Source organism: Carassius gibelio, chromosome A22 (genome assembly GCF_023724105.1).
Source record: "Carassius gibelio isolate Cgi1373 ecotype wild population from Czech Republic chromosome A22, carGib1.2-hapl.c, whole genome shotgun sequence".
NCBI lineage: Eukaryota > Metazoa > Chordata > Actinopteri > Cypriniformes > Cyprinidae > Carassius > Carassius gibelio.
Genome location: NC_068392.1, coordinates 5,831,030 through 5,853,280, shown reverse-complemented (window position 1 = coordinate 5,853,280; position 22,251 = coordinate 5,831,030). Strand labels below are relative to the sequence as shown.

The 22,251-nt window shown below is 36.3% G+C and overlaps 2 protein-coding genes and 1 long non-coding RNA gene across 6 annotated transcripts; all 3 read right to left on the bottom strand.

Annotated features, from left to right (window-relative positions):
- Positions 1-5,203: 5,203 nt before the first annotated feature.
- Positions 5,204-9,123, bottom strand: tusc2b (tumor suppressor 2, mitochondrial calcium regulator b). Of its 2 annotated transcripts, none has more exons than XM_052538114.1 (4): positions 9,034-9,123; positions 8,279-8,476; positions 6,192-6,312; positions 5,204-6,098 (listed from the first exon to the last, which is right to left on the bottom strand). In XM_052538114.1, the coding sequence occupies exons 2-4, from the start codon at positions 8,428-8,430 to the stop codon at positions 6,033-6,035; spliced, it is 339 nt and encodes a 112-aa protein (XP_052394074.1). In that variant the 5' UTR covers positions 8,431-8,476; positions 9,034-9,123; the 3' UTR covers positions 5,204-6,032. The 2 variants fall into 2 exon arrangements, with proteins under 2 accessions (XP_052394074.1, XP_052394073.1); XM_052538113.1 differs by having other exon boundaries at positions 8,936-9,104.
- Positions 9,124-10,092: 969 nt separating this feature from the next.
- Positions 10,093-21,883, bottom strand: LOC127942401 (ras association domain-containing protein 1-like). 3 transcript variants are annotated; one of them, XM_052538097.1, is made up of 7 exons: positions 21,653-21,883; positions 20,366-20,905; positions 18,841-18,965; positions 12,118-12,222; positions 10,941-11,145; positions 10,742-10,857; positions 10,093-10,646 (listed from the first exon to the last, which is right to left on the bottom strand). In XM_052538097.1, the coding sequence occupies exons 2-7, from the start codon at positions 20,646-20,648 to the stop codon at positions 10,497-10,499; spliced, it is 984 nt and encodes a 327-aa protein (XP_052394057.1). In that variant the 5' UTR covers positions 20,649-20,905; positions 21,653-21,883; the 3' UTR covers positions 10,093-10,496. The 3 variants fall into 3 exon arrangements, with proteins under 3 accessions (XP_052394057.1, XP_052394056.1, XP_052394058.1); XM_052538096.1 differs by having other exon boundaries at positions 10,941-11,223; positions 21,653-21,879; XM_052538098.1 differs by lacking the exons at positions 18,841-18,965; positions 20,366-20,905; positions 21,653-21,883 and adding an exon at positions 13,625-13,930 and having other exon boundaries at positions 10,941-11,223.
- On the bottom strand, positions 15,757-17,245 carry LOC127942402 (uncharacterized). The gene is made up of 3 exons (XR_008149315.1): positions 17,008-17,245; positions 16,283-16,429; positions 15,757-16,126 (listed from the first exon to the last, which is right to left on the bottom strand). It is a non-coding gene; the product is annotated as an uncharacterized LOC127942402 (long non-coding RNA).
- Positions 21,884-22,251: the final 368 nt, after the last annotated feature.

Sequence of the window (22,251 nt, the reverse complement as noted above, 5' to 3'; positions counted from 1 at the left end):
GTGCCTTTCTCTTGTTTCCTCTTCTTTGCTGACTCAGGAGCAGCTTTCGGGGGGTTTTGCAGAGAAAGCAAAGAACAGAGACCTGTGGGTAAAAACAAGAGAGGGACAGAATCCTTAAAACTCTTGAGCTCAGCAATAACATGCCACTTTATTGAAAAATGGATAGGAAAACACTGAAATCTGATTATACGCAACACACGCTGTACTGACAGAAACCGACACATAATAAAATCCATCGGGCAGTTTTAGTTCCTTAAAGGAACAGTGCACAATTTATTATTATTAACTAAATTATTATTATTCATTAATAATAATGTTATAATGTAAATGAACATTTATTATTAATTTTCCAATTTATTTTTATTCATTCCAAATATATATTGTCCCATTTTAGTATGTAGAAGCGTAGCCTGAACACTCTTCTAAGTAACTCTTAAGAAAATGATGTGTTTTCAGTTAATTTGAGGCTGAATTCGGCCTAAAATAAACCTGAGGTACAAACACTTAGTTACATATACCTGTAATGCACTAATCAGATATTTCTGGCCTAAAATATTAATTTTGAGTAAGCAATATTATGTGATAGAGGACTCATATTTTAGACGGTAGCAACAGACTGAAGTTAAAATGCCTCAAAGATAGAGTTGTTTCTTACAAACAAGCAGCTTTTCTCTTTACAAGACATTAAGTGGTGGACTGGATGTCTTGTGGATTATTGTGATGTTTTTATCAGTTGTTTGGACTCTCATTCTGACGGCACCCATTCACTGCAGATGATCCATTGGTGAGCATGTGATGCACTGCTACATTTCTCCAGATCTGTTCTGATGAAGAAACAAACTCATTAACATCTTGAATGACCTGAGAGTGGGTACCTTGTTTTGGCAAATGTTAATTTCTGTGTACTATTCCTTTAAAGTCACACTTTCACTGACCTGTTTCCTGTGTCAGTGAACGGAATGAGTACGAATATTTCCCCTGGATCATCCTGTTCCTCTCCCAGGGCTCATGAGTCTGTTGGTCAGTACAGTCACTGTTCTGAAGGGAAGGAAGGTCACTTCCACCAGCAGGACATGGATGCCTGGCACAGCAAGAATCAGGCTGCTGTGCGTCAATGCCGGGAGAAGGACACGGTGCCCAAGGACACATCATTAAAAAGGGCTGCATGAATTTTTCTAAACAATCCCATTATGGAAAAAAAGACATTTGGGGATGTTTATTTTCTATGTTACAAACTCACCATAAAGCAAAATTTATAGGCTTAAGGAACATTTACAGCTCAACCGAGAGTTTGGAACATTCCTGTTTGCATGGCTAAATATTTGAAATATATGAACGCTGTTGCCTAATGAGCCGGAGGTTTTAATTACTGAGAATCATCTGAAAGTGATTAAGGAGGACCAGCTCACATTGATGGATCAGCCGTACACACACACACACACACACACACACACACACACACACACACACACACACACACACACACACACACACACACACACACACTCAATGCTTGGAATGAAATACATGAGTATTGCATAATGCAAACTATTAAATAATATCTGAATCAGTGTACAGCGGGGTTATTATAGTTGAATTCAATTATCATTTAAATTAAATAAATGTTAATTAAACAAAATATTTGGAAATATAGTTTTTATTTCAGCTAGGCAACATTTCTCATTTTCATTTTCACCCTGATGTACTCAAATAAATAAAACTGAGATACAAATTAATATAAACTATATAGACATTTGTTTTTAAATCACTAAAATCTATTAATACAATTATATTAGCATTTCAGTGATCCTAAAGTAACACTGGTGTGCGATATGTAAACACTTCAAACATTGCATTTCTGAAAGGAATATAGTATTAGCATATGTATACATGTTTTTCTAAATTAAACATATTGATGAAAGCTTCAAATAGTAGTAGCCTACAAAAACACTCTGCAAGTGTAATTCAGCTAGAGATATTAGCATACTGTACATTCAACACAGTCTCATGACAATTTGTCAATTTGACATTTGTGTTTCTGCATGACTCATTACGCTCCATTGAGGGTTAATGCAGTGCAGCTTCATGCTTACTTTTTTATTACAAATTGTAAATTTTCCTATGATTCACACTGTACACATTTGTACAAAATTTGTAAAATACTTATTTGGGATATAAAATTGTTTCAAATACACTTAAGGGGGGGGGGGGGGTGAAATGCTCGTTTTCACTCAATATCCTGTTAATCTTGAGTACCTATAGAGTAGTACTGCATTCTTCATAACTCCAAAAAGTCTTTAGTTTTATTATATTTATAAGAGAAAGATAGTCTGTACCGATTTTTCCCGGAAAAACACGACCGGCTGGAGGCGTGACGTGTGGGCGGAGCTAAAGGATCACGAGCACGAGTAGGCTTTTGCGTTGAGAGCTTTGGGAACCGTGACATTACCGTGAGGGAAAAACCATCATCCAAAACAAACCATGGCTAACAGTCAGATTCAGCCGTTTATTTATGATCCAGAATCAGATCCAGAGGCTGAAATTTAACAAGAGCAGCATCAGCAAAGGCGGTATGCTATGTGGTATGTACTGAAACTGTATATATTTGCTTAGCGGTTTTGGAAAATGACTAAGTTACACTTTGTCATCTTTTTTTTTTTAAGCTGTACATGTGGAAAGTGCAGTTTGATGACAACCTTGCATGTTGTTTACTTGATGTGCTTACAAGCTGATAGCTAAGTTAACAACACAGAGATATTTGAAGCAGTTTTACTCACCGCCTGCGGTTCCAACACATGATCGTGACCCTTTTTCGTTGGGATTGCATCATCCTTAAGAAATAAACGATGTGCAAATCCGGCATAAAACTGGGCCTTGTTTGTAAAACAAAAATCTTCGAAATGCAGGGAACAAACAAAAACACTTGCACAACTCCGTTGATGCTCTGTAAAAATAAACTCCATCCACTGGTCCCTTAATGCTGTTTTTTTTTTTTTTTTTTTGTAATCTGTGCAGGGTTGTCTTGCCCTGGCAACCAAAACACACTCCTTTTGTGACTTTTCGCGACGCTCTCGCTCTGATCAGTGAAGTCTGTTGTGCTCTCAGTGCTCTGCTATACGGGAGCGCGCGCTCTTCCGGCAGAAGTGCGTCAGGACCCATATAAGGAAATTCCGCTCCATCTAACGTCACACAGAGCCATACTCGAAAAAAACTTTCCGAAACTTGTGACAAACCTGAAGAGGTTTTTTTGGAACAGAAATACTCCTTCAAACACTTAATTTTTTAAACTTTGTCCATGTTTAGCATGGGAATCCAACTCTTTAACAGTGTAAAAAACTCAGTATGCATGAAATAGCATTTCACCCCCCCTTTAAGTAGTTTGAGAAGCTCATATGATAGAGATTACGAGTCTCCAGACACAGCAACTAAAAGCCATCACAGCTCATTTTTTTAATGGAAATCACAGCTAATCTTCAGAAGATCAATCAAATAAACATCGCAACTGGGAATACTGGGAATATGGTTGTGAGACCGTGGCTCCTTAAAGATGGAATCATGGATATGGAATGTAGATCCAATACAGCAGTGAAAATATAGTTGAAGAAAGTGTTAAACATGTTATTTGCTTGCTGAAGTGTTCGGAGTTGTTATTAGCACAACGCTATGTGGTAACTAGCCTGTTCTGAGTGTTTGCTAGGTGGCTGTTCTGGCCAGAGTCAACAAATCCCAAGTTTCTAAGATGGGAAATATTTGCTCATTTAATCCTCTGAAAACCTCTTAATTAAAACAAGCCAAATTATTTGATAAATCATTAATGTTTGTAGCACAAATGGTGGTGGTACACTTTACACGGCCCCTTTACAACAAAAACTAGGCTATAGACCTAAGAAACATTTGAAATCTGGATGTGTAGCTTACAAAACTGCATGAATTCTGTACATGGGGCCTTTATTCACCCCCCTGGAGCCATGTGAGGGCTGTTTTATTACAGATGCACGCACTTTATTTAACTTTTCTTCTGAACTGTTGACAACAAACACCCACTTACCACATTAAAAGGCTTGGAAGAGCAAGGATAATTTTTTTATATAACTCCGATTGGATTATTCTGAAAGAGGAAAGTCCTAGGATGCTTCGAGGGTGAAAACATGGTTACTTTATTTGCCGTTAGTTTTTATCATTCATAAACATGGGGAAAAAGTTCCTCCGTTATCGTTTTGGTAGATTTCAGAATAATTATTAAAACTTAAGTTATCATCTCCTTGGTTTGAACGGGTCTTTAGTGTTAGCTGTTTGTTAAAATCTCTAAGCAATAATAGTGAGGCGTGATTTTGCAATCCTATAAATTAGTCTACCCTCAGGTCCACATGATTTTCCTGAGTTTCTGCCAGTGTCTTTGTTCAGTTCAGTGATTTGCATTGCTGGAAAACGGTCTTTGTGACGATAAAGTTCCCTCGAGCAGAGTTAACATACCATTTTGTTTGTGGATGGGAGCATGAAGGAAATGAAGCAAAGATTGAGTTCAGTCTTGTGGAAAAAAACAATAGAGTTCGACTAGAGGACGGGGGGGAAAAACAGACTGCAGGAGGAAAAGACGGGCGACTGCTGGAGAGATTAAATAGCTTTAAGTGTTAGAAGTTGTCTAACAGGCGAAGTATGAAACACGATAAAACTGATCATTGAGAAACACTATAAATACTGGTTTCAGGACCTTAAAACAACATTAACTCACCTTAGGCCTTATTTACTTTCTAGGGTGATAATTTAAAGTAACAGTTCACCCAAAATTGAAAAACTGTTTGAAATGTACTCATTCTTAGACCATCAAAAAAAATGTAGTTACTATTTTTTCATCTGAAAAAAAAAAATAATAATTTGGCTTCATTTAGGATTACATCACTTGTTCGCCAATGGTTCCTCTGCATTGAATAGGTGCCACCAAAATGATTCCAAACAGCTGATAAAAACATCAAAAATGCAATAAGTTAAACTACATTTAAATCAAGCTGCAAAAGGGTCCAAATGATGTCACTTCCTATGCACCACATTTTATGGAATATTCAATAGTAGGAATAATTTGTATACAATTTTAGGCAATGAATATATTAATATCACCTCGATTAATTGCACTAGAATTAGGTTCACCTACATTAATTCTCACTTAATATTCTTAGGTTTTAAAACCGAATGAATAGACAAAGAGTTTGATGTGCATTGATATATGGTATTGTCTTTAATGCCATCTGGTCATTAAAACTGTAATAAATAAAGACTGCCACAACAGTGAGGGGGCGGGGCTTCTCACAGTGACTGGCAGCACTGTGTCAGTCAGTGCCTTAACCATTCAATCAAGGGGCGGCAGCAATTCTATCATCCAATCAGCATATAAACAAATCACAGCATAGTAAACAGCCATTCATTCTCTCTAACAGGCTGAAAAGAAAGCAGAATCAGTTCTATAGGAACTACATGCAAAATTCAGGCTGTAGTTTTACTCACTTTTGTACCGTCCCTAAATGTGTTACATCTATGAACATCGCATCTTGATGATCTGCGACGCTCTGCTTGTTACACAATGCCCGTCAATTAAAGCGTTCAAATGCAACCTGTTCTTTCAAAGGGCTTCTTCAAAATTCTAAACAGAATGTTCTAGAAGGTCCTCAAGAGTCCTTCATGACGTGCTCCTGATAAAAGTCAAACATTGCTAAATATTCTCTATTTCTATGGTCACATACAAACAAACAAACATACTGTCGGACACAAATCACACTTAGTGTCTTGGCCGTACAGCCCATAATAGTCTTCATGTGGATGATTACGAGAAAACAAAAAGAGTCAGACATCATTGTCAGACCGCAGCCTCTTCTCAGTCACACAGCCGGAGCATCTTTCAGCTCGTCTGCCGGGATTCCCCGTACACTCATCAAGCCCTCCCAAACACAAGGGGCGCTACACAGCAAGCGTGTACGGGATCCAGCGGGTGGGAGTAAAATGAGGAGGGACGGATTCTTCTCATGAGGTCACCGATGGCATCAAACTTCACAGATGACTACCGGAAAATCAACGTGGATACAAGGGTGATCCAATCTGATGACTCCCTATGGAAAAATTCGCAATAAATTGTTTATCGTAATAATTTAACGATTAAATCATGCAGCAAATGTTCACAAAACACTATGATGCTGACTCACCTGAGGTATGAGATTCTTGTAGATTCGTTTAAGTTTGGCTTTCTTGCGGCCATTTTTTGTTATTACGGTTTCTTCGTAAAACTCGTGCGCAAGGTCGCCGTCCTCATCGAAGTACATAGAGCTTTAAAACATGGATTGAAGTTAGAAAACATAGATAAGCAATGTTTAATACCTTTTCATGAGTCTTAAGACCTGTTCACACCAACAACGATAACTAATTTAACATACACACTAATGCACAATAACACTTCATTATAATCGAATGCTGCGGTTTTGTTATCTGCACCTTTAAATGGTTCAGGATCGACTCTAGAGCTGCACGATAAATCGGATGCAACATTTAATGCTTATCTTGTAATTAAAGCCGGTTCTGTAATCAGTGGTAAATCTCCATCACCTGTGTGCTTTCACACGAAGCAGCATTTACTACACAGAGTCGCTGTTCACTAACAAGCTGCGCAAAACATGTGCAAAATATGAATGTGTTTTTGCGCAGCTTGTTAGTGAACAACGGCTCTGTGTAATTAATGCTGCTCCTGCTTTTAATTGTTCTTAAGCTAGAAAAAAAAAAACCTTTTCCTGACAGTGATTCCAACTATGTCGTTGTTCATTGCTGTTATTGTTAGAATTATAGTGTTGCATAGAAGGGGAACAGTAATTAAAGCATTAGATTTGTTGCTATTGTTATTGCTCTTGGTCATTTTTTGCATTCCACTGCGCAGATTTTCCATAATTTTTTATATAAACATGCTAAAGAGGTTTGCATAGAATGCTTATATAAAGAAATGTATATAATTTCTTGCATAGTAAATATTTTGCAGGTAACACATTAGAATAATGGTCCATTAGTTAATGTTAGTTAATTCGTTAATTAAAATGAACAAACATTGAACAAGACATTACTTTGTTAATGTTAGTTCATGTAAATACAGTTATTCATTGTTAGTTCATGCTAATTCACAGTGAATTAACTAATGTAAAGAAGCATAACTTTTGATTTGAATAATGCATTAGTAAATGTTGAAATTAACATCAATGAGCCATCATTAATAAATGCTGTAGAAGGATTGTTCTTGCTTAGATCATGTTAACTAAAGTAGTTAACTAACATTAACTAATAGACCATTACTCTAAAGTGTTACAATTTTGCATATAAATGCATGTTTCATTACTAGGTCGCTTCATTTTAATTTTTACAGATAATATGTAATACAAATTAAAGATTCAGAAAAAATATTTATTTATTTTTATTGTTTTGCATAAATGTTTGACACTTAAACAAATCGGTTGACCTCTAATAAAAAAAGTCAGTATTTTCTTAATTATATTTAAAACTGTCACTCACATTTTTGAATATAGACTTGAAAGGGCATGATCCAAACCTACATTTTTATAATTCATCACTGAAAACAAATTTATAACATGATTTTGATGTATCATTTTCATGGTAATGAAATTTTTTAATTTAAAATGGGTTTCAAAGATTTTGAAGATTTTAAGTTTTCAAGTGATTTATAATTATTTATGAATTTTTAAAGTGTGATAGAGAAAAAGGCAATAAATGAAACTTTTTTTTTGACAAAGGTCAGAATTCCTGTTATGATCTAGGTTTTTGAAGTGCACTCTTGCCTTAAATTATTCTATTTCTTTTCCTACATAATTTTTAACAAAAAAGATGGGTAAAATATCTATTTAGGAGTCTTAGACCTTTCCAACGATATATAGTTTGTCATGATTAGATTAGATTTAGTTGTAATATAGTGAAGTAAATGTAGGGGGCCCACTGAGGGGCCCAGTGGCAGTTAACAGGTTAAAGATTTACAAATAAGAGGAGTTATGTAAACCAGATCACCCTGTCAAGGTTTATTTTGCAATATTGTATCATAGTGTACTTTATTTATTTACTTAACACCAAATTTCCTCGATGACTGTCAACAGTTTGAAAACGTTACTTTCCAAATCTGCAGTGAAACTCAATTACGTCTGTTGTTGTATCATCCGTTTCTTGATGCCAGTGTACCTGGCACACTGGTCCAGTCATGCTGTCTGAAATGAAGTCACATGCCAGGAGCTGTGGTTATATTTACCTCCTCCTGGTAAACACGAAAGGCGTCGCGTTTCGGATGCTCCGCACCCGGGACAGGCTCTGCTCTTGGCCTTCTTTAGCAGGTTCATCTCCGCCACCCGAACCTGAAAACGGCCAGTAGCCTTTACCTTTAGACCCGCTGCCACCCATCATGGGCTGCAGAACATTCTCCTCCTGCTCGGGTCACAATCGTACAGCTCTGGAAGAAGAAACAATCAACTGTTACTGTACTCATAGTGTTAAATATTGACATAACTGATCTGATAATGTCCTTCAGGATGAAATATGGCTACTCTTTATGACACAGGAAACCTGGGATCTCTGCTTTCCCACTAAAACATATAATTAAAGTTAAATACATCAAAAGTTGATTTAGGTTCTAGACACTAATAATATTTTATATAACATATTTTCACCTCATCATTAACATATAGCACATGTAGTGATCTTGATTGTGTTTGACAACCAAATAATTTAGTAAATTAATAAAAATAGTTTTGTTACTATTTAAAAATACTCCGCTGAATTACTTTGTTTTCTAATAGTAAATAATAAATTGATGTAGCTTTTATGCTAATATGGCTAACATCATCATAATGTCCTACAACGTTTGTGTCTGTAACATACAGTTATTCATATTTATAATGATGACGCTTACTTGAACGAAGTGTCTGATGTTAAATGAAGCAGAGCAGCGGAAATAGTGCGAATTAACGCCGGTGTAAACTGATTTATTGAGTGTGTAAAGCCACTCACAGACGAACCGCCGCAGATCAGAGAATCAAGACACGCTCAGCTGTTCATCCGGCTGAAACCGGAAATTACGTGGCAGCACTCCGGTGAGGACAATGGCTAAAATAAAAGTCTTTTTTGTCAAATTTGATTTATTATTGTCGTTTTTTTTTTTTTTTTTTTTTTTTTGTGTCGCTGTATATCTATTTTTTAAAGCTATTTTTTGAAACCGTCTATTTTTCTGTATGATAAGCACCCAACTTTGGAATTACAACACTGATGGAATTTTTTAAAAGTCAGAATAAAGTAAGAAATAATTAAAAATGGTTGGGCATATCAGTTACAAAATAATTTAACACAAATAATTTTTATCAAAAAAATACTGCTTTTTTAATTACATTGTCGCACTGTGAAGTATTCAATGGCAGACATTTTTTCAAATAGAAAATTTCTTGAAAACTAAATGATTTCCCTTTCTATCAATGTAACAAAAGTGCTACTTTCCATGCTTAAAGTTTTGTAATTACTATTAAATGTAATTAAAGCTGCGGTAGGTAACTTTTGACGCTCTAGCGGTTAATAAACAGAACTGCTTGCGTCTTGCGGAAGAACATCGTAGCCGGAACTACTTCTCTCTGTTTATGTCTATGAAGAATCACAAAGGTACTGGGTTACTCCGCCGCGGTATCCCCGAAACAATCTAAAATAGTCCGAATATAAACACTTATTATAGGTGCACCCTAGTGATTCAGGACAAGCTAAAAACACGGTTTGGAAAATGGATTCATGGTGTACTCGCTTATTATATAAATTTTTCTACATTTTGAACACGAACAAAGTTACGGAGCGCAGCTCTGATTGGTTATTTTATACCAGGAGCGACGTATTTCTGCAAATGGCAATAGGATCACTGGGAGGAGCCAGAGGAGCTTGATTATCTGTCTCATATTCTACTGTCAGGACATAATGACAGGTTTAACAAATATGTAAAAAATATATTTTTACAAAAGTTACCTACTGCAGCTTTAATTAAATGTATATAATTTCATGGTTCTTGGAAACAACAACAACAACAACAACAAATAAAAGGGAAAAATATTTTATTTCATTTCATTTCATTGATAAATATTCAATATATACATGGGAGCTTCAATATCTGACAAGTACTGCATCACTAAATATTGTAATTTTAATACAGGAAAAAAAAAATAACCCCTTTTTTTTTCCCTATTACAAGGCTGAAAATAGGGCTCACACTGGAACGACGTCACTCCACAGCTGGATCTACAGATACGACTGCAGCACTTCTTCTAGTGTAACATCACAGTCCTCTCACGCTCACCAGTCACCATTAAACACACGCTAATCCTCTCTCTCACTGCGCTTACAACCCTCCTCATGTCCACTGCAGGACAAAGGGCTCTTCCACACACTCTCTGGATTCAGACAGTAATAAGCCGTGTATGAGCGTCCTCAGCATGCTTCCTTCAGCCCGGCGTGCTGACGTTCTTCAGAGCCTCTTTCATCTTGTCTCTGGCCACAGTGTAGCGCCGCACGATCTGCCGCACGTGATCCTCCTCCTCACGCTGCAGGATGCGCAGGAAGTTCTGAAGTTCAGGAAAACTGAACGCATCCCACTGCCAGAAGAAACAACATGCTGGTCATTCCTCAAATGTGTGTGGATTTAAACACGTAATGATAGTGAGTTCCTCTCAGAAGATTGTTTACTCACATTGACTTCCCCGGTTTCATTCTCTTTAAGGACTAAACTGAGGACTTTCTCGTTGGGTCCAGCACACAGACGCAGGAAAAGCGGACGCTCATCATCTGCTAACTTCCTTAGGTACACTAAAAAAGAGAAAGACAACATGATATTTATTGTTTATTATAAGAATAGATGTGGAAAACTAGGAACGGTGAGTTCAGCACACCTTGGTTCTGTCGCTCGCTGCGTTCAAACAGGGAGAACTTGGCCGGATTGTCCACCACGGTGAATTTCTTCAGCAGTGCCTGGATGACCTCTTTGGCCCGTGTGCTGGAGCTGACGTGCAGGTGTTTGACCGTGTCTCTGGGCAGGTAGAATGAGGTGCGACGCTTCAGTGCTTTGTGTTCTCGTCCCGAGGAGGAGGACGTGATCTGTGGAGGAGGGAGAGATACGGGCCGGGCCAGCTTAAACTGGACCTTTATGAAGCCAGTGTAAGATCCATCACGGTTCTGACGGAGAGGACCAGAAAACATTTACAGTTACACTCTGAAATGTGATACTTGTGGTAAACACCACAAATAAATATACATAATATAATATTTTATACATTTATATTATTGCACTTATGTTTTATAATTATGTTTTATTAAAGTTAGTTATTATAATAAAAAGACAAAAAAAAAAACTATATGTATTTATGTGTGTGTATATATATATATATATATATATATATATATATATATATATATATATATATATATATATATATATATATATATATATATATATATGACATAATGTATAATAAATTATGTATTTTTTTATTGTGGTGCAAAAACCACTGAATAAATATTTTTATGAATTTATAAATGATGTATTATGTAAATAATGTATTAATATTTTTTAAACATTTTTTATAAAAAACAGTACTTTATATATCACATAATTACTCGATAGTTAAATAAAATAAAAAAATCTAATTAATTTACTTATATTTGCTCTTAAATAATAATTAGGTAATACCTATTTAATCTTAAATAATAATGCATTTACATAAGAAAAAAAAAAATATATATATATATAAGGATATAATTAATATCACATTTTAATCAATTCTATTTTATACATTTTGTTATTATATAAACTAATAGATTATATAATAGATACATTTTTATATAATATAACAATTTCTAAATTAATATTATTACATGTAAATAAACATATTCATCTAATTTTATTTGTTAGAATAAATAAATATAATTTTGATAATATATCACAGGTTTGAATGTAAGTTATGTGACGTGGCCAAGTATGGTGTGCCATACTCAAGAGTTCTGGAGTCCATGACAAAAAACAGTATAATATATTTACTTTTTTTTTTTTAGACTGACAGGTTTCCTTACCAAGACCATGTAGAGGTTGCTGTTGACCTGAGCGTTGTATTCTTTCACTTTCTGTTGTACTTCACTGACAGACAGCTCTGGTTTTCTCCAGTCCACTAGCTCATCCTGCAGGACAAGAGGACAGGACAGTGTGTGACACATCACATGAGCACAAGAGAGAGGAGAAGAAACCTCAAGACAGACTCAGATCGGCTGATGCACTCCTCAAGATATAACAAACAGAGAACATGTGGGAAAACATAGTCCTAAACTCAGTTTTCCTGAGATACAAACATTAAGGATCAGATTTTGAAGAACTCTGACATAAATGTCTGACTTTTATGCAACTGTGTTGAACTGCAATATCTGGTTGTGTTTGTACAGCAGAACAATCGCAGGCTGAGGCATAAAGTGGGTCTGAAATTGGCTTTCAGATCCAGCTGGATTCCTTTACCCACAATTCACAGAGAAAACAACCATCCCTCATCCAGAAATAGCAGACAGGAAGTGACACACACATTCTGTTACACACACACACACTCATACACACACACACACGTCGACTCTAGATGCTTCTGAATAATTCACAGACTTTCAGTTAGTCCATTAACATAAACTTGAATTAAATTTGTGGAGAAAAAATGTTTCCTATATTTGAGATTTATTTATAAAGTATTTATTATATTAAATGTGAGTACTAATTAACTAATTATTATTAAATTATTTTAAGTTTAATTCATATGGTGCTATTTAATTCTGTTTCACAATACATATTCCTTTTTTTACTGTATTGTGAAAAGTACCATATAAATTGAAATAATTAAATATAAATTTAAGTAGCTATTAAATAAGTATATAATAAACACTTAATATTTAACAAATAAATATTATATTCTAATCTAAAAATGAATGCATATTAAAAAAAATATTGTATTGTTTATAAATCATGAATGCAAAAGAAAAAGTCCTCCAATAATGTACAATTTAATGCATTGCACCATTAGATTATTACACAGTGTGTTTCAGTGACGTCACATGAATGAAAACAAACCTGGTCCACTTGTATCTTGTATATTACGATTCAAGTCTTTAAACCGATTAACTGCTATAAAGAGACATAACAAGAAAGCAGTGATGCTTGGATTGGTTAATCATAAAGAACTACTCAGCATGAGATCATTTGAAGAGGAACCCCCCCCCCAACACACACACACACACACACACGTCTAATAAATATCTAAAATATAATACAAGAATTCAAATATTTGAAAAAAATATATATATAATTTGATTAAAACTGATGATTATACTTTTAAATAATTGTTTACAATACTGAAAATTATTGGGAGTTGATTTAAGCATCATTTAAAATAAACACGCACGCGCATTGTTGGCACACTGAATCGCAATATATCCGTTAGTTCAGTTTTTCTCCTGTTCAAACTGGACTATAAAGTCACAAAGCCGCCCAAAAACGTCAAAAAAAAACAAAGGTACATTAATTAATGACCATTAACTACTGTCTTACTTTTTCCTTGCGTTTTTTGGTCTTTCTAAATGACGTGCGCGCGGTGTAGAATTGCTCGAGCTCGTGCTCGTGCTCGGAGTCGCTCTGGCTGCAGTATCCGCTGCTCCCGCTGCTCCCGCTGCTGCCCCACGTCATCTCGAACAACTCGCAGTCCGTCATTATCACACCGAAAGCAACCGGAACGGGACCGTGGAAGAGTTTCAGCAGCGTGTAAGGAGGAGGATGATGTTGATGCGGCTGTCTGAGTCTGACCGACCTCGTGCAATCAGGGTGCAACCGTTTACGCGCGTTCTACCCCACCCTTCCGCTATGCTCCGCCCCCTTGCACACGGGCCCCTCCTCCATCCAGTCCTGACACGCCCCCACAGAAACAATGGCAAACAGATTGCGGTTTAAAACATAATTTAAACATAGGTAATATTTTATTTCTAACCAATAAAAGTATAATGACATCTTAATATAATTACTGTTACAAAAATTACATATAAAATATAATGCATTTAAAATAGTATGTTGATAATAGCAATAATAGTATAAATATATTTTAAATAATAATAATTATGATTATATCCAATATTAGAAATTTGATACATGAAAATAATATAATAATTGTATGCTACATTGAAAAATATAACATTTATTTTAAATAGTACATTTATAGTAAATAGTAGTAGCATACATTTGTTTTAGGAATGTATATTAGTATGTATATTATATTATTATATAAATGTATATTAGTAATATTATTAATAAAAAGTATTATTAGAAGTATTATTTTCTACAATATTATCAATTCAAATCCAAACATTTAATATGACAAAGTGCAACAAACAATGTACATCACTACAGTGGGCGAATAAAAATATAATTAATCTAAAAATACATTAATATATAATAATATTATAGTAATATTTGCTATACAAATATATAACATTTCTTTGAAATGCTATATTTATAATAGCAAATATTAGTATAAATGTATTTTAAATATAAATTATTATTATGTTCATCCAATATTTCCAATTAACAAACATTTGGTATGAAAGAAAATCTGTGCAATAACAATATAAATCTCTACAGCTGAAAATAAAAAATATAATCTACATGTAATTATATAATATTTGCATAAAATTACATATTTGTTATATATAAAATACAACACATACATTAAATAATACACTTATACTTGTAAATAAAAAGTATTTTAAACGTATGCTTAATTAAATGTATATAATAATAGTAATAATAGCATATAATCATTGGTATGACACAAAAAGATGGGCTGCAAACAACATGTGGACAAAAGAACTGCTGGATTTCAGCAGGATATTATATACGTATTAGGGGTGTAACGATACGCGTATTCGTATTGAACCGTTCGGTACGACGCTTTCGGTTCGGTACGCGGTACGCATTATGTATACCGAACGGTTCGTTGGAGTAATTAATTATATTTGGAAAAAAAAAAAAAAAAAGAGAGAGAAAGAAATATAATGATATGCGTTCAACAAGGTAGCCCAATAACCCAAACAACGTAACAGGCAACGCCCCTGACACTCCCGAAGAAGAAAAAAACACCATCTTATAAGATATGTTTATGTTAGGCTACTCAGCAGGCGCTCGCTCACTCAGTACACGCTGAAGGCTCGTTGCAAAATCGCCAATGCGTTTAACAGACTAGAAATGAGAAGATCCCCCAATAACCAACAGGTCTGGTGTTTGGGTGCACTTTGGATTCCCTTTAAGCTATAATGGTGATGGCAAGAGAGTGGTGGATAAAAAAACAACGGTATGTCGCATCTGCAACATGACAGGGTACACCAGCGGGATTACAAAAAAAAAAAAAAAAACACCAGCGGAAATATCTGGGATATATGCGTCAGTACTATCTGGGAAAAGACGAAAAAAAGGAGAAACATGCACGCAGCAAACTATCCCTGCAGCATTTAGACACTATAGCTTACAGGGAATCCAACCCAAACACCAGACCTGTTGGTTATTTTAGGATCTTATATTTCTGGTCTGTTAAATGCAGTGGCGGTTCTACATTGAAATACACCCTGGGCGAGACCCCTTTCGAGCGCCCCCCCCCCCCCCCCCCCCCACACACACACAAAAAATAGCAAACAAAGTTCTGCACAAACAGCAATATTTTATTATAACAACTGTTTTCATATGATGTGATATCATTGCATGCATGTTTCCAATTTGCCATTCCTGCACTTGTTAAATTGATGTTCCTCTTGGAAAACAATTTACAGCAGAAGCAAAAGAGGCTGTTGTTCTTAATTGAAGAAATCAGCCAACTTCTTGCCATCTTTTCACCACTTACTAATGTCTTCTTAAAATATTAGTGGTGGCAACTTCTCACATTACTCTCATTCCTACGGAAAACAAAGCCAGGTGGCACTTTACTTGGTCCTCTGTGAACCAGCTCAGTCCGAATCCTGTCAGTCAGATGTGAGCCAGTGGGGCTCAGTGGGGGTTCAGCTCCAGGCATTTCTATCAGACAGCATATTGGCATATTACTCAAAACACATAGCAGTGAAAAAACACAGTCCTACTCATAAATTATCAGAAATATTAAAATTACATTAAATTGCAGTTGTCTTGTAGCCCCCACACACACACACACATACACACACACGATATGCACACCTGAAAGCTCATGCTGGGTAGAAGTAGAGGCAAAGAGGTCTTCATCCTCAATATCAGATATTTGTGGAGACATATTTGTAGCGGAGGAGGTGGTTGGCTCATCCTGACCAGTGGTAGAGGATGCTCCAAAATATTTTAGAAGTGCCCCTGAAATTGCAATTTAACTGCATTTGAAATCAAAAGACCATAGGATAATGTTTTATAAAGCTAAAACAGCCTAGGGTCAAATTGACTCAAAACATAATAGAAGGGTTACATAAACATGCTCTTACACACTAAATGTCTGTCATTACACGCTATATCCTCCTAGACCCGAAAAAAAAACAACATTTATTTATTTCATTTTTCCCCCCATGTCATCACATTTTTTAGAGCATAGAAACAAATAGTAAAACAAAAACATTGAAAAATTATATTTTATTCACGTTATGCTATGGTCACTGGGACTCAGTTGTTTAAAAAATAAAATGACTTTAAATTATATGTATAGGCAAAAACAAAAACTTTTTGGGTTTCAGGATATTTTTCAGCCAAAATTTGTATATCAATCTAACTTTTCATGGAGGTGCCATTAGGTTACTGCCTCAAATTATACGCATGACACACTTTTAAAGCATCATAGCAAAAATGCTAACAAAGAGTTACGTTATACCCACCATCAATTAACATTAGCCCTTCATTCATGAAATGGATACTGTAATCATACAGAGACAATAGTTGCATACCTTTATCTTTTGCTCGTTTCTCCTCTTCTTCTTTTCCGAAATTGGGCACCTGGCTTTGACCTTTTCTTCTCCATCTCTGTTTATTTGGCACTCGACAATCAACAGATTTCCCATCCCCCCAACTGTCACTCAGGACCAGAAGTCAGGACTAAACCAATTCACCTTGATGACCGCATAATCGTTTTGTATTACCTAGTTTCATTTGCAGGAACTATAGGCCTGTATTATAACATTATGAATGAAATGCGTTATTTGGAAGAAAGTCGAGGTGTGTGACTGACTTTAGCCTATTATTAATTATATTACTAGTGTGGATCCCCCGTCCCCGTCCACCCCCGCCCTGCCCGTTCCATTTGAGAGAGACCCAGAGGTGAAAGGTCGCAGGCGCCTCTCGCCCCACTCCCTTACACTTCTCTCACAACACAACGCTTCAGTGGATATTTTCAGCAAGCAGGGGCGCCAGCAGCTGCAGGGAGCGCCAATTTGCCAATTCCACACACAGTGAAATTATATAAATGACGAAAAACCGCTTCGCGACACAGAGGATTTTTTGTTTATCTACTCGTGCTGCCGCCCCCAATGTGTCCCGAAAAAATGACGCCCCGGGCGGCTGCCCGGTTCGCCCGTGCCTAAAACCGCTACTGGTTAAATGCATTAGACATTTTGCAACGAGCCTTCAGCGCGTGCTGAGTGAGCGAGCGCCTTAGGGGCCGTTCACATATCGCTCCTAAAAACGCATGGAAAACGCTAAGCGCGTCTTTCTCCTCCTTTCCAAAGCGCTCGGGCAGAAGCGCTCATGAGGCGTCTGTCTTTGCTAAGCAACAATGACGTGCTCTCTCCATGAGACGCGGAAATTTCAGCGAAGGATAAATGGATTTGCAGCTCTAAAAATCGCTTGCAGTAGCTCTGCTACTGAATTTATTTCAAAATTGCAATCCATATACAACTATGATCAGCTGTTCCTTCATCTTGGCTGAGCTCTCAACGTTGTTACGGGAAAGGATGAAGCTGATTGGTTGGTTCTTGTCACATGACCCACGGTGCGCTTGCGGCATTCTGAAAAGTTGAGATGTTTTTACATTTTGCTGTATCTAAAACGTATCGAACCGAACCGAACCGAACCGAACCGTGACATCAGTGTATCGTATCGAACCGAACCGTGAATTTTGTGAACCGTTACACCCCTAATACGTATAAATGTTTCATATATCCATGTGCCATGATAAGAAAGACCATCACTCAAATGCTGCATGGCCAAATGAGAGTTTAAGATGATTTGCACATTTGTAATTAGGTAAGAGCTCCATTGTTGAGCTGATTAGTTCATTCAGCCAGCTGTCAGTCCTCCCCCATATCACTTTCACATCATTACTCAACAAACACTCACTTACACTGAAAATCAATGGCAGATCTCTCCGTCACACATCCACACTGTGATTAGACCTCTCAATTATTATCTAAATAGTCATTATAAACCAAATATCCAATGCAACTCTATATTGTTAATAATTTCCACATTTTCAGAAAGCTTAAATAAATAAAAAAATCAATCGATCTAGGAAATCAGGCCAGTTCATGTATTTATTTACATTTGCAATGTTAATAAGTGAGCAGATGCTTTATTGTGTCCTCCGTGGCGCTGTTGTAAATTGCACACGTCACTGTGTGTGTAGGATGGTAATAAAAGCCGCACTGATGGCATATGGTGCGCTGAGATCTACGTCTAGCGACAGATGACAGGGTGGAATAATTTCATTAGGGTTTAATGTAACACATGTGCATGTCTCTGATTTACATTTACTAGTAAACTCTCCTCTCGGGTAGTTCGCTCACCACATTAGTGTCCGTCTCGATCGTGTCCTCGCAGCAGTTTAGCTGTTCGCTGACGGCGTCGCAGTTCAAGCTGCAGTCCAGTTGAATGAAGGGCTGACAGCGGTAGTGACAAGTGTAATTACAGTCTGAAGAGACAAAACGTTCATTCACAAACTTGAAAACACTAATACATATAAATCAAGCTATTTTGAAGAAGGTGTGTGATCAAACTGTTGCCGGTAGCCATTGACTTCTATTGTATTGAGAGCAAAAAACTACTATGGAAGTCAATGGCTACCGTCAAATGTTTGGTGGGCAACATTCTTCAAAATATCTTCTTTTGTGTTCAACAGAAGAAAGAAACTGGTATAGGCTTGAAACTTGAGGGTGTGTAAATGATGACGGAATTCACATTTTTGGGTGACTGTCTCTTTAAATACAGTTCTCCATTCACAGAACTTTATATGTTTTTTTGGTGGAATAAACGGAACTTAGAGCGCTCAAGCTTAAATGGCCCAGAATAGTGTGATTCTTCATAAATGAATGCACAGCGCCACCTGCTGGTCAGACTGAGTGGTGTTCATTTGATGAATAAGTCATTCATCTGTGGTCTGGTTTTGACTAAACCAGTTCTCAAGGCCTCACGAAGTGTAAAAACAATGCCGTTTATGAATTTGAATATCTATTACGATGTTTTAGGTAAATAGAGAAAGAGAAAAACAGAGAAACCTAAATTTTTAGCTTTTGATTTGCAGATTATGTGGGTATGTTATTGCAAATCTCATTGTTACAGTGTCGAGACATCTGGGAGGTTGCCAGGGAATTGCTAAGCTGTTCTAGGTGGTTGCTAAGGCATTTATTTATATATTAATACAGTTGTGCATTTGTTTATGCATTATATATTTACTGTTTGCTACTCATGTTCATTTTCTATATTGAATGTGTCCCGTTGATTTGATTGGCAGTTTTCTATTTTAAATCCTTTATTTTAAATTTGTCAGTTGCACATATTTTTTTTACACATAGTTCCACATAGATTTTTTACATTTATTTTCTTAAATGAAAAATTCAATTAAACACAGTTAAGCAATTAAATCTAATTAGTTTTTATTATGCATTTATTTACACATTTACATTTTTTTTTTTTTTAATACATTTAATTTGCTTATTCTTTTTGCATTATTTGCCCAAATTAAAATCAGCTGCATGTATTTTTAACATCCAATTATTTTATTTAAGTTACAATAACTTTTTTACTTTATTTATTATTTTGTATTATGCATTGACTAATGACATGATTGACTGATTTGCTCTGTAATTTCCTCTTACATTTCTTGACTTTGTATTTACAGCACACACACACACAATCTCTATCCAACAAAAGACACGGTCTAAACTGTCCATTGCACTGTCTAAACATCCCTTTCCTATTGTCTCACGGTCTCTGAAGCTCAGATTGTCTTGACAGAAGCATTTACACAGCAGAAGACAGATCCCCCTGCGGAAATGGTCTGGATTATCTCGATCGCACACATAAATGACTCACGTGTGCAGCGGAGGCTCTGGCGGTACAGGCCCCAGATGAACTCCCCGCAGAGGTCACACCAGCTGAGCTGCGTCTGGCTGCAGGGCTGGAAGTCGTGTCCCCATCCCGGTTTACACGTCAGCCAGTCAGGGTCCTCCAGACGCACACGCTCCCCCACCATCCGCACCACCTTCCCTTTGCTCCACCTTTCAAGAGTGGGTCCTGCACGGGACAGAGGGGGCGCTAACTCGATGCGGTCATCAGGAGTCAAGTCCTGCAGTTCAATAAGTTCACTTTTTGCCATCTTGGGAATGCGAGAGGCTGAAAAGCATGGCTCAGTAGGTCATAGGAGATGATTTATAAATTCAGACCACATCAGAGCGACCGTATTTACTCCAAACCAGGCCCACAGACTTCAATTTCTGATGTGATTGCATGTCCAGGCTAAGAACAAACATGGATCACTTCGTCGATCTTAATAAAAGAGATGATGTTTTTTTTTTTGATGAGTTTTCATAAAGCTGTCCTCTTAGTTCAGTTTTCAGCTGCTTTGGGCTCAATCTGAGGAAAAAAAACAGAGATTACATTAGATTAGTTTGTGGTGCTGTATGATTACAGCAAATATGGACAGTTATAATCTCTCTGATCTAAAAAGAACTCCATTAATGTGTTTTACTATCAGTATATATATAAGGATATATAAGGTTAAGTGTAGAATAGAACAGAATAAAATAGAATACCAAATAAAGATTAGATTTGAAAGCACGTGAAACTGGCAAATTACTTTGGGAAATAATGCATAATAAATCAATGCACCAATAAATGTGTATTTTATGTACATTTATGCAAGTTAATAAATGTAAATCTATAAATGCATGCTTAAAAATGATAAATACATTAATAAAAAATATATAATAGAATACAGATTAAATGTGACTTCAAATGCATCAATAAATGCATATATAAATCAAGAGAATATAGAAAACAAATAAACAGGATAAAACAGTAAACGCATAAACAAACAAACACATAAATGCATGAATGCATAAATAATAGAAGGTATATAATTTAACACAACAACCCGATAATAAATAAAAAAACGAATGTGAAAACGTGTAGTATTAAATGCAGACAAATAACAGAAATAAATAGGCAAATAAACCAATATAATGAAATAATCTCTTACAGATTAGATTAGCAGTTTGACGTCATTGAAAAAAAAAAAAAGACTAAAAACTTCAGAAAGTACATTGGATTAGTCGTATTTGGACCCGATTGTAGTAACTGTTTAAGAAGGCGATAACATACCTTAAACCAGAACAAGTCACTTTTAGTGGTCAGCAGAAGATGTCAGATTGACAGTAAACGCGTCTGTTTTCTCAAATCCGTAATTTGCGCGCACGACGCAAGTGATTGCGTAAAACAAAGAAAACATCTTACATTCCGCTCAGAATTAAACAGAAAATGATCTTGCACCGGCAGCTAGACGCTTTGCGCTCGCAGGTCGATCTGGTTCTCCTCCGAACCGCCAGTGCGCGTCTGTGCGCATGCGCCGTACACTCAGATTAACGCTTAATCCGGCGCAATCTGTCCTAGATAGAGCGAAAGCAGAGCAGACATCATTTCCTGAAGCATTTAGCGGACCCTCGGGTCTTATACTGAGAACCCTTGCCCGCTTGGGTCTATTACAATAACCCTGTTTAAAATTAAACTGGTTCTTAAAGTGACAGAGCAGCCAAAAATGATTCACTCTCACATCACTTTCCTCTGAGGAACAAAAACAAGATTCGTGACGCAGCCCTATGCCATAAAAGTGCTCCATATAACTTGCATGGTATATATTTTAAGACTAACAGACAGACAGACTTCACTTTAAATCGCATTTGACAATTCTTCAGAATTTTGCT